Source organism: Delphinus delphis, chromosome 4 (genome assembly GCF_949987515.2).
Source record: "Delphinus delphis chromosome 4, mDelDel1.2, whole genome shotgun sequence".
Lineage (NCBI taxonomy): Eukaryota > Metazoa > Chordata > Mammalia > Artiodactyla > Delphinidae > Delphinus > Delphinus delphis.
In genome coordinates, this window is record NC_082686.1 from 95,300,956 (window position 1) to 95,313,560 (window position 12,605).

The 12,605-nt window shown below is 42.0% G+C and overlaps 1 protein-coding gene across 1 annotated transcript in view; it reads left to right on the forward strand.

Annotated features, from left to right (window-relative positions):
* TNIK (TRAF2 and NCK interacting kinase) overlaps positions 1-12,605 on the forward strand; it is a 410,793-nt gene that overhangs the window by 395,183 nt on the left and 3,005 nt on the right. The window contains exons 27-31 of the mRNA XM_060011144.1: positions 1,610-1,744; positions 5,175-5,275; positions 7,737-7,886; positions 10,172-10,331; positions 10,573-10,712. Coding sequence (XP_059867127.1) covers positions 1,610-1,744; positions 5,175-5,275; positions 7,737-7,886; positions 10,172-10,331; positions 10,573-10,712 — 686 coding nt within the window. The remainder of the gene's footprint in view (positions 1-1,609; positions 1,745-5,174; positions 5,276-7,736; positions 7,887-10,171; positions 10,332-10,572; positions 10,713-12,605) is intronic.

Consider the following 12,605-nt stretch of genomic DNA (forward strand, 5'->3'; position numbering starts at 1 on the left):
TATTTTGCAAAGAGAAACATAGGGCTCCTCTTGGGTTGAACCTTGAATAAAGTTTAACTCTTCAACTGTACTTCTGTTTTGAGAAAAGGCCCTCATTTGATGCTACAGTTTCCTCTTTTGCCTGTCCATTGAATGCTCAGTTTCATCTCTTTTTATTCTCCCCAAATAAGGGTTCGCCAAGTAAATTCTTCCTGTATTATCATTTGAGTTTAATTCAGTGTACTCCTTTATTCTGGGTAATGCGTTCTTGATTGTAACACCCCCAAATCAAATTTAAAACCGTACATCTGCCAGTCACCTACCAAAAGTGGAAATGATATCAGAAAATCCATGTTCAGACTTCATTATGTTGTTAGTGACACATCCCATTTTTAAAAGTGTAACCATTTCCTATTATGAGGTGCATAGGTAGGGAAAGAAGAAAATGAAAACAGAAGCCAGATTTTCTTGAACTGCCCTCAGATCTGTGTTGGCACAGAGAGGAGAAAGCACCAGCCCTCCTGCCCATCCTAGCTATAGAAATCAATGCATATTCAAGGCTTTTGGTTATAAAAAGGAATAGTAACTGCACGTGGTTCCCTTAATTTAGGTTATAAATGTACTCTCCTGTCAAATCCAGTGTGCAATGCTTTAATGAATTCTTTTCTTCTGGTATATATCACAGCTGCAAAATATGGAACATTTTTTGACACCTAAGAGAAGTGAAAGGAAAATAAGTACCCAAGAAGTATAACCCACAGGCTTAAATTACTGATCACTTAGGAAAAGCCACCCCAAGGGACATCTTCTTATCTGGTACTCAAATAATCTCAATAGATTAAATTTTGCTCCTCAATTTAAAACTCCTCAACGTTTTTAAGGTGTTTCCTTATCATACTAAGAATTCTTTAATCCATGATCTCCTTCCCATCATTTACCAAAGGGAACTTTTGTGTTTTTTTTCCAAGTATACATCTTTTTCTCCATTCTTCTTTTTGTTTGACACTCCTTTCAGGGATCTCAGCACTGTAAACATGTCCAAGGGTTATTTTCTGAGCCCTGATTGCCGTCATTGAACTTGTTTCTCATATCTCCTTAAGAAATTCCTTTTTCTGTTTGGTAAAATGAAACTACTACCAGCTGTCATCTTTAAAGTAATAGAGGAGGCGAGTAAGGGGGTCTCTGCACTAACATATGCTGTTGGGTAGAAGGTAGTCACACATGAGTATGCTAAAATGTCCAGTTGTCAAAACTCCTTCATGTAATTAGATCTGGAATGTTTTGGAACACTGATCAACCATTCCATTACAGAATTAGGTCTTACTGAGCAGACACTGCCCTTTGCACTGGGAGGAGAGAATAAGAGCACCTTACTCAAATAGAAAGCCAGAAGGTAAAGAAAAACTATGCAGTGGTTATTTGCCCAAAACACTTGGACCTGTTTTGATCGTAAGTTCTGGCAGAGACAATACTTTGACGATGCTGGAGACACTGGTTACTGTGCCTTCACACATACACAGACACACACACAAGTGTAAATAAAAATAAATAAAATAAAATGGAGATGGAGAAGGATTGAGAGAAAAAGCTGTCTCAGGGCCTTGAAATTAAAGTTCTATTACTTCAACAGGAAAGAAGAATAAGCTACGAGTTTACTATCTTTCATGGTTAAGAAACAGAATATTACACAATGACCCAGAAGTAGAAAAGAAACAAGGCTGGATCACTGTTGGGGACTTGGAAGGCTGTATACATTACAAAGTTGGTAAGTCTCAAGACATGGAATTGTTTGCTCAATCCAAATTATTCAGTTAAGTTTCATTTAGTTTTTTTCCATCAGATATTGATGATGCATTTGTGACCAGTTTAAGACACTGCTGGAACCTTAAATATACTTGCATTAGTTCCCCAAAAAGTTAGATTGATGAAGTTCAAAGAATGCATTCAGAATAAAGTCTTAGGCTCCAGTTTGAACTCGCTCCCAAAGACCCATTAAAATAACCATGAAGAAATAAAAGTGCTGTAAACCTACAAGGACAAAGGGACCAGGAGAAGAGAAAACAGATAAGAGATGTCAACAAAATTGAACAAGAATTGTTAGATGACTAGGAACAGAACTAGCTGACCAGGAAATGCTGAATTCTAAGTCTGCTGTGAGGAAAGTCATCAAAATCAATCCAGTCACTCAACAGAACTCAGAAAGGGCCAGGACCTGAGATCCCAGGTGTATCTGAGGTGGAGGTGGAGGGTGGGATTGAAAATGGGAGGATTGTTGGAAAGTTGATGAACAGCAAATCCTCCAGAACCCAGTCAGGCCGCCACCCTCCCTGACAGCAGCAGAAGATGAAAGGTGGGCACAGCCAATCTGTTGATGGGGAATATTGAATTATAAGGACACATTGATACACACACAGACACCTCCTTCCCCTGTTTAGCACCCCAAATGTTGCCAGCCATGCTTATACTCCCAAGCAAGAGATTGAAAGATGGTCTTTGGAGAAACTAAATGGCCAGCAAGAAAAGATGTTGAGGTACTAATATTTGAAATGCCATGGAAAGAGCATGCTATCTAACCACCTTAAAAGTGAAGCCCATCAGTCGATAAGCCCACTAGAGCAGACAGTGGGAAAATCCACTAATGGGAAGGAAACTTAAACAGAAAGAAGGGACTTTAGAGGAAACAAGGATAATGAGGAGTGGAACAAATAAATTTTTAAAGAAACTATCAATATACTAACTTCAGAGAGATTAGAAATACTGTTTCCATAAAAGAAGAATAGGTGTTATTTTTTTTAAAAAGATGGAACAGGGTTGGAGAATGTCATTCAGAGACCAAGAAAAAAAAATCTTGGAAATTAAAATATATTGGCAGGAATAAAAAATGCAGTAGAAGGGTCGAAAGACAAACATGAGAAATGTCCTAGAAAGTAGAATGAAAAGAAAGGAAAAAAGAGAGAATAGGTAAGAAAATAAAAGTTTCAGTCCAAGTGGTTCAAAATATAAGTTACATGAGTTTTAGGAAAAAGATTAAGAAGTGGAAGGGGAAGAAAGCATCAAAGAAAGAATACAAGAAAAGTTTCTAGAATTAAGACCTCAAAATTTCAAATTAAAAAGATTCACTGAGGAGTACCTAGTATAGTGAATGAAAAACGACTCACAAGAGGACATAGCAACATGATATTTCAGTACCCAGGAAATGAGAAGGCTCTTAAAGCTTTCAAATTATAAGTAAATAAATAAACAGTTTACATGTAATAGACACAGAATTAGGTGGCCTGGGACTTACAGCAGTACTAGAAGGTTAGAAGACAATGGAGGGGACTTCCCTGGCAGTCCAGTGGTTAAAACTCCACGCTCCCACTGCAGGTGGTGAGGGTTTGATCCCTGGTCAGGGAACTAAAATCCCACATGCCGTGCAGCGCGGCCAAGAGAAAAGAAAAAAGACAATGGAGCAAGGCTTTCAGAGTTCTAACGGAAAGATTTTTTTCACTTAGTATTTTATAACCCATCTGTATTAGCCAGGGCTCTCCAGAGAAACAGAGCAAGCAGGATGTGTATAGAGAGAGAGAGAGACAGAGAAGGAGAAAGAAATTAGTCCAGGCAAAGTGGGACAATGGAGGGTTCAGGAAGAGGTACCTACAAGAAAAATAAAATGTTACTAATAGATTACCTGCCATATTTGACTGTACTGACAGCACTAACAGAAAGTTTCCATGTGCTTAGAGATAGATACATAGAAAATAAGGAAGTGAAAAAAATTTGAAAGCAAGAAAGGAATTATAATAATGGTATACTGCATGCCTCATCTATGAACAATAATGATTTAAACACAGGATGTTGACTTAACCAAAGCTTGTAAATATAACTATATTGGAGGTATGGGGAGGAAGAGATGTGTACGTTTGAAAGAGAGATCTAGAGAGAGGAGATTGCTGTAAGAGACTAGACCCTTTCCATTCTCCAGAGTCAGTAGGTAATATCTACAGCTGAAAAAAGTTGTAAATAACATTATCAGCACGTCATTTAGAAATATGGAGGGCTTCCCTGGTGGCGCAGTGGTTGAGAGTCCGCCTGCCGATGCAGGGGACACGGGTTCGTGCCCCGGTCTGGGAAGATCCCACATGCCGTGGAGTGGCTGGGCCCGTGAGCCGTGGCCGCTGAGCCTGCGCATCCGGAGCCCGTGCTCCGCAACGGGAGAGGCCACAACAGTGAGAGGCACGCGTACCGCCAAAATATATATATATATATATATGGAAATAAATCACTGAAGAAGTATTTGAAAGTATATTAAAGACAGAATAGTAAACAGGAGAGGCATGCTACAGAAAAAGAGCTCAGAGAACAAGAATTTGGTCAGTTATCTTGGGCTAAATTCTTTAGGACACAGAATATTCTGTTTGTTCCAACATTTTATAAATAAAAAGACTGCCATGTGTACTGTCTTAGTCTGTTCAAGCTGCTGTAACAGAATACCACAGACTGGGTGGCTCATAAACAACATGAGTTTATTTCTCACAGCTCTAGAGGCTGAGAAGAGCCAAGATCAAGTTGGTGGCAGATTCAGTATCTGGTGAGGGCCTGCTTCCTGGGTCACAGACAGTGGTCTTTTCCCTATAACCTCACATAGCAGGAAGGGAGAGGGATCTCTCTGGGGTCTCATGTTAAGGGCACTGGTCCTTTTTGAACTCCTAATAACTGGAATCCAAGTTTGAATAATAAGCGAACAGCAGCCATTATGTCTCTACCCATTTGTTGATTTTTCTACCATCTTGCCATACCGGCTCTCAGCTGCTTCCATGTGGGTGAACATAAAAGCCAGGCAAGGAAGCATGAAGGATTTTTATACAGATTCTTCTTACAATAAGTAATTCACATCTAGACCTAGTGCTTAGAGGCAGTCCTAAGCCAGTTACATCTTTAGATGAAGAAAAGAGCCTTCAGTATGAAGCAAAAGGCCCCAGGTATCCTGCAAACCAAGTACATTAAAGGAAGTTAAATCTGTATCTATGAGAACATCCCACACCAGAGCATTACCCTCAGTCAGGATGATATGTGTGTGTGTGTGTGTGTGTGTGTGTGTGTGTGTGTGTGTGTGTGTCTATATATCTATATATATATAGTGGTTTACACATTCTTTAATACAAAAACTTGAATAAATTAATGAACTATTTTAATTCATAACTTTTCTATTACAGTCAAATATGAAAGGATCAAATTCTTGGTGATTGCCTTAAAGAATGCTGTGGAGATATACGCTTGGGCTCCTAAACCATATCATAAGTTCATGGCATTTAAGGTAAGTAGGCATGTGATTACCTAACAAGGGCTTGTTTTTTTATATAGTTTAGGTTCCCATCAGTTAACAGTGGTTAACTTACGCATAACACTAGTACCAATTTTTCTGTATATAATAAACCTCTTTTAAAAGTGTAGGAGCTCTTACTTGTTATTCTAAAAGTAAAGACTAGGTATTAGTAAATACTGTTAATTAGTCAAATTAAAATTGGGTACACCCTCCTCCACTTCAGGTCTATGCATCATCATCTCTAAGTGGCATTTAGCATGGAATGGTTACCAGGCAAAGCATTCATTATATTAGGCAATGAGATTTATTATACACCCACCTAACTAGGGCACTCTCTTGATATTTCGTCTGAAAAAGGCAGACCGACAGCAAGCAGCACTGAATCTCAAGGCCGAACTGAGTCTCTAAATCTTGTAATCCTTGTAAGCCTTTTGGGGAAAAGTCGCTAAAACTCACTTGATGCTCATATATCCCCATTGCTGTTGGACTTCTCTAAAATGAATACTGAATGTAGTCACATATGGAAATGGCCTAGTTGCTCTGCATCCTTCAATTTTCATTGCTGTTTCATCTAAGTCTGTACCCACTGTGGTTGGCTTGATAACTCATAAGCTTCAACAGAAGTAGGATGGGGAAATGCTGGTCCCATTGACTCCAGATCATGAAAGCTGACCCCCAAATGCCAGAAGGACCGGTACTTACAGGCACTCTGATGTTTTCAGAGCTGCACAGTCTACCCATAGCCAGCGTGAATTTACCTTCTGTTCATTCTTGCTCTCTGCCTACGTCTCTCTCTTTCTTTATATCTCCTTGGCCCTCACTTTTTCTCCCCACCTTTATGACTATTGTCTTTCTTTGACCCTTTATGTATTTTCTGTTGCCACATATGCCACGTGAGGGCAGAAGCTGCCTTGGGAACATTACAAAGCCCTCTTCAGGGCTGAATCACCCCCGCTTCTATCTTGTTCCTTTAGCAGGGCAAGGAGTTCATTTGTGATGTGCTCAGGAAGATGCGAAATGGGCCCCACTCGTTAACCCCGCTTTTATGGAGAGAAATGTTTGGAATGCATTGCGTTAGTAATAACACTTCAGGGATGACTCCTGACAGCTACAGCGGTGCTGCTGTCCCGCCAAAATCTCTCTTCACAAAAGCTTTTCAGTCAAGATCCTGTTCCTGTTCCGGTTCTGAAGTTCCTGTCATCAGTGTACTAGCCAAAGTGCAGGATTGACTGCAAAATGCTTTGTTGAGCAAACCATGGCCAACCTAGAAAGAGGGAAGAGCAAAGGCAAGGACTCGAAGAGGAAAGACTGGAGCCGGCAGGGGGTCGAGCCCTCCCGTGGGACAAGGAGATGAGGCTCGAACCTCCCATCTATGAGAATGATGTTAGCAAAAGAGAAGGAGGGAGGGGCCTGTTAGGTGACGGTGACATGATAGCCGAGGCACTTGTGGTTTCACAGATTCTCGCCCAGACTTCAAGGCCAATGCAGGCGGAGTGTGGATTAAATAATGGCAAAGGAAAACAGAGGAACATTGACAGTTAGCTGGGGCGTAGACTCTGGAGTCTCACACACAGAACTTTGATAAACGTGGCTGGAGCCCTTTTTTTCTTTTCCTTTTAAACCCAGCTAGCCAACGTAAGCCGTGAGTCTTGAGATGAATCATCCCCACCGTCCTCTATCGCCCAAACCCAAGTCTCAGATCTCAACGTTAAGTTTAGAGAAAGCGCCAGCCTGATGTGTACTCACTCACCCAGGAGAGTCGGAACCAGAGCATGCCTGTTAACCCTGAACAGGCTTAGCGCAGGGCTGGCCCACCTGCCCACCCAGTCTGTCTCTGAAAAGGTAGTAGCCATGCCTGGGCCTGGCTGTCCCTTGGGAAGGAGAGGGGCCAGAGAGGTGACTGGACCTTCTTCTTGGGAAAAAGACCAGAAATAAACAGGGAAGAACAGCAGCACCCAGACACCAATTTTTTTTTTTTTTTTTGCGATACGCGGGCCTCTCACTGTCGTGGCCCCTCCCATCGCGGAGCACAGGCTCCGGACGCGCAGGCTCAGCGGCCATGGCTCACGGGCCCAGCCGCTCCGCGGCATGTGGAATCCCCCCCGGACCGGGGCACGAACCCGCGTCCCCTGCATCGGCAGGCAGACCCTCAACCACTGCGCCACCAGGGAAGCCCACCAAATTTTTAATATATGATGACACTATCAAAACAGACAACTGTCAACCAGCTTCGCTGCCCTGGAGCACAAGGGGTAGAAAAAGGGGAACAAATGGGTGCTAGACTCTTCCTCCCAGAGTCAGAATATGAATAGCCCTAAAATTGAAAGAAAGATTTCCTAGCTTTTCAATTTAAGAAAGTCAGACATTAACTTCCACAGGAAATGGCTAAAGGAAAAATTTATTAAGGTAACGTCTTTGAATGATGTGGGTACTCATGGGGTGATTTTTAAAGTCTTTTGCAGATCTCCAGCACAAGCCACTGCTTGTTGATCTCACAGTAGAAGAAGGTCAAAGATTAAAGGTTATTTTTGGTTCACACACTGGTTTCCATGTAATTGATGTTGATTCAGGAAACTCTTATGATATCTACATACCATCTCATGTAAGTTCCTGGAAGCAGACTGTCAAGACTCTGTTCCACAACCTGTGTGTATAGATTTGTTTTTGTACATTTTTAGTGGAGGTCATGCTAACTTTTACTAATCAATAAAGCAGATGGACTTATGGTCTTCACTAAATAGATGAGGCTTTTAAGTCATAAAACATGTACCTTTAACTGATTTTTATGGCTGCTTAAAATTGAGTAACACGTAGTAGCAATTATTTGCCATTTACTGGACATGTTGTCTCATTGGATTTTACATTAAAATACATACAGTGGTTTTGGTTCAAGGGCATAGATTCTGTTTTTTAAGCAAGACTATAGTAGATGAGCTTCTATTTTTAGTTTTTGAAGGAGATTGGTTCATTTTGTGTGGGAGAAGTCCAGTGATCCTTTTTCTGCTATCGTTCCTCTCTTCAAGTGGAGGGCAGTGTCACGTGGCGGAATCAGACACCCTGGAGCACATGCTCTGGCTCTTGCACGTATTCGCTTTGCAATAGTGGACACATTAGGCAGCCTGTCCAACCCTCAGCTTTCACATCTGTAAAATGGGGCTAAGAGGACCTATCACATAGGGTTATCGTCAGCATTAAGTGAGGTCATACATCTAAAGTAGTTGGCACAGGGCCCTGCAAATTGTACTATTAATATTACTATACTGACACATTGCCTAAAACATGACTTTTAAGGGACGTGCTGCCCATGGTTTCATGTAGTAGGATGAGCGCAGTGTAAATTTTGTTTCCTCTAACGTATGTAGTCCCAAGGCTAACATACAGTAGAAATTATTCGTCAACAAAGTCTGAGACCTAATCTGTTACTGTTTGGTATTTTGAGACTTTAAAGACTTCACTCCAAAGGAGCACAACAATTGAAAAAAGTTGTTTGGGGGCACGGCACACATACGTCATTGGTTGTTACATTACAGCTTTCCTCGTGTGTGTATGTGCACACAGGACTCACAGCCCGTGCTCTTGGTGAGGGGGCTGGGCTGTCCCCATCATCATCCTCCATCCCCTCTTTCCTGTCCACCATGTACCTACTGGACGGCCATGACATTCTCAACCAGGGGATCGCAGCAACACCACGTCTCTTTTCCCAGAACAAGTCAATCTACACTTACCTGAATAGTATGATTTTTTTTTAGTGAACGGTAATTTTTAAATTTTTTCTCAACAAGCCATTAATTTGGACTACAGTAAGTCCCCTACATAAGAACGAGTTCCGTTCCGAGAGCAAGTTCGTAAGTTTAGTTTGTTCATAAGTCCAATGAAGTTAGCCTAGGTACCCAACTAACACAATCGGCTATGTAGTACTGTACTGTAATAAGTTTATGATACTTTTCACACAAATAATACATAAAAAACAAACACAAAAAATAAAGAAAACATTTTTAATCTTACAGTACAGTACCTTGAGAAGTACAGTAGTACAGTACAACAGCTGGCACTCCTTAGCAGTACCAGCTACATCACTGCTGCTTTTACTCTTGCTTCTGGACATCCTGGGCTTGAAATAATGATACTGTACTAGTGTACTCTATACAGTACTGTAAAAGTAAAGTATACAAAAGCACAACCACTTGTAGAGGATGCACGCACGTCACAATGTACACCAGGCACGTGAATATTGGACATGCGAACACACGTTCGCACCTTGGAAAGTTCACACCTTGAAGGTTCATATGTAGGGGACTTATTTAGGCACCCAGATAAACTATCTGTATCGACTGTTCATAGCCTGTTTTGGTCCCACCTTTTGGCCCCACTTGGGCTGTTTCCATCAGATCCAACTGGATTGCATTCTCCTCATCTTTTTTGGAAGTAGATAGAAAACACGAGATTTTCAATGTCCACGGGAATGTGCTCAAATTCCAATTCTACCACCATATCCTAGTGCAGCTTTGGTCAAATTACATAACCCCTCTGAGATGCAGTTGCTTCATCCGTAGACAGAAATATCTAGCATGGGGAGCTGTTTTAAAGGCCAGAAGTTATACATGGAAAGGGCCCACACTTGGCACAGGGCAGGTGCTCCATAGCTGTAGTTGTTGCTTTTAGAACAGGTAAATTGCATTCTCAACCTAGTGCCTAAGTTTGTATGTGCCAGGGTATTTGACAGGTCGGTGGTTAAATTAAGCAAAACAAAACGTCAGTCTCTAGAATGTAAATGGAAAAGGGAAAAGAAAAAACTCTTTTTTTTTCTTTGCAATTCTTAGAGATTAATAGCTAAGATACTGTCTTATTTTTTAAAAGAATAATGCCTGGCCTTTCTTTGTCTTCTAGATTCAGGGCAATATTACTCCTCATGCCATTGTCATCTTGCCTAAAACAGATGGAATGGAAATGCTTGTTTGCTATGAGGATGAGGGGGTGTATGTAAACACCTACGGCCGGATAACTAAGGATGTGGTGCTCCAATGGGGAGAAATGCCCACGTCTGTGGGTAGGTTAACCATTCCTTATCTCCTTCAGCAGTTACACCCCCCAAATGAAACGAAAGTCAAGAAATGTGAAACAACCATTTGATTCCACAAAAAAAAAAGTCTGTGAATAACACTTGTAAGACTTGCTTTGTCTGTTTATCTCAAGTCGTTTGTCATTTTTGTGGTTAAGATGTGAACAGATGCTGTGAGTTATTGCCCATCTAATGTTTTTAATGCAGTTTTGGAAATTCCTTTTGACAGCCTACATTCATTCCAATCAGATAATGGGCTGGGGCGAGAAAGCTATTGAGATCCGGTCAGTGGAAACAGGACATTTGGATGGAGTATTTATGCATAAGCGAGCTCAAAGGTTAAAGTTTCTATGTGAAAGAAATGATAAGGTAAATCCGTTTCAACATTTGCATTAGTGTTTGCATTTTAAGAGACCACCAGGTACCTGTGAAACCTTCATTTTCCTTTATACTGATTTGAATCACATCTGTGTTAAACAATATTATCTTGAAATGGCATTATTTGGTTTGATTCATGTGAACCCTCAAAATATATTATTCACGCATCAAAAAAGACATAAGGGCTTCCCTGGTGGCGCAGTGGTTGAGAGTCCACCTGCCGATGCAGGGGACACGGGTTCGTGCCCCGGTCCGGGAAGATCCCACATGCCGCGGAGCGGCTGGGCCCGTGAGCCATGGCCGCTGAGCCTGCGTGTCTGGAGCCTGTGCTCCGCAACGGGAGAGGCCACAACAGTGAGAGGCCCGCATACTGCAAAAAAAAAAAAAAGACATAAAAACATCTAAAAAATTTCTTGTAAACTCTTTGTAACTTGTGTGGCTTGCAGGCCTTAAGATGACTCAGCAAATAACCCAAATTCTCCTAAGCACTTAGAAGAGCCGGCCTCTCATTAGTCATCTCACAGTGGGTCAACTTTATACCCCACTTTTAGACGTTTCACAAAATCACTCTTGGGACGTAACCCATCACATTATATTCGATTTTAAATGTAAAACATTTGACGTGTAGAAATATAAACTTTTTAAAAGTGTCACCCATACCTTAAGGAATGCACAATCGCAAACTCAACTAGTGCCATGTCTTGTGTCATTCCAGCCATGTTTCTTCTGAAGTGTCATAGGGGGACTGTTTTCCAGTGAAATCGGCGGTGTTCGTCTGGCATGATCAGTCGCCCAGAAGGCGTGTTCTGCAGCAGTGCTGCTTCTGCCTTGCCCTCCCCGTAGACTAACCCAGAGTTTTTAGTAGCTAAGCTCTACTGTATTTGTGAATTCATCCTTTGGGACTATGGCCAACTTAGAAATGCTGTCCCCAAAACAGCAGACATAAACATCTATAGAAAAGAACGTGACAGGTTGAACAGACCTGCATCTCTTGGTTCACTCCCGTTCCCCAGAAGCCAGGCTGGTCTTAGTCTGGCCCTGGAGTAGCCAACTACTCTGACCTGGTATGGTCTGGTGTGGTCTGGGTGGACAACAGCTGGGGATGGCAAGGATGGTCCCAGGCCCTTATCAGAATACACCAGAAAACAGACCTGACCCCTAGTAAAATTCCAGCCCCCGCCTAGTCTCTGGGAATCATAAGACTAGGAGTGATCTGGGCACGGACACCCACACTCCAGTTCATTGAAGTCCCACCCCAGAAAGCCAACGTTAAGTCACGACCACACCCTCAGCAGCAGGCTGGGACCACACCAGCATCTGGGGCCTGAGGTTTAGAGCCAGGGCTCACAGAACCTGGAGAGAACAGCAGCCCTTTCTTTTCCTCATTGTGTTCCCATGGGTCCTCTGTGCTTCCCCGTTTTGATTCAGTGACCCTAACAGTAGCTTTACTTACATATGTAGCATTAGCTGAAAGATGAGCATTTCCACAGAACTTCCGAAGAAGTTGTTGGGAGAGACAGCATTCTTCTGAAGAAACTGTGGGAGTGAAGTAGCAGAGACTTTATACTAATGACAAAAGTAAATGCCTTGGACCAAAGTTTGGTGTTGGCTGACTGAAGGACTGGGCCACAGCCCAGAATATTATTTTGCTGGGCAGTGGTTCACTGATGTTCAGCTCAAGCAAGCAGTACCCCAAATTTTGCTCGCTTCTCTCAGTCGTTTGATAAGATGATTTAGCAGACCCAGACCGAAGGGACTGTGGTTCTCCTTACTAATGCCATGATCTCCTTTGGCCTAGGATATGCATTCTTCAGCAGAGAAACCAAGCATTAACTCTTGGAATGCCAAAGTGAATAGGCATTAAACACCTTACCCTCTCTGACC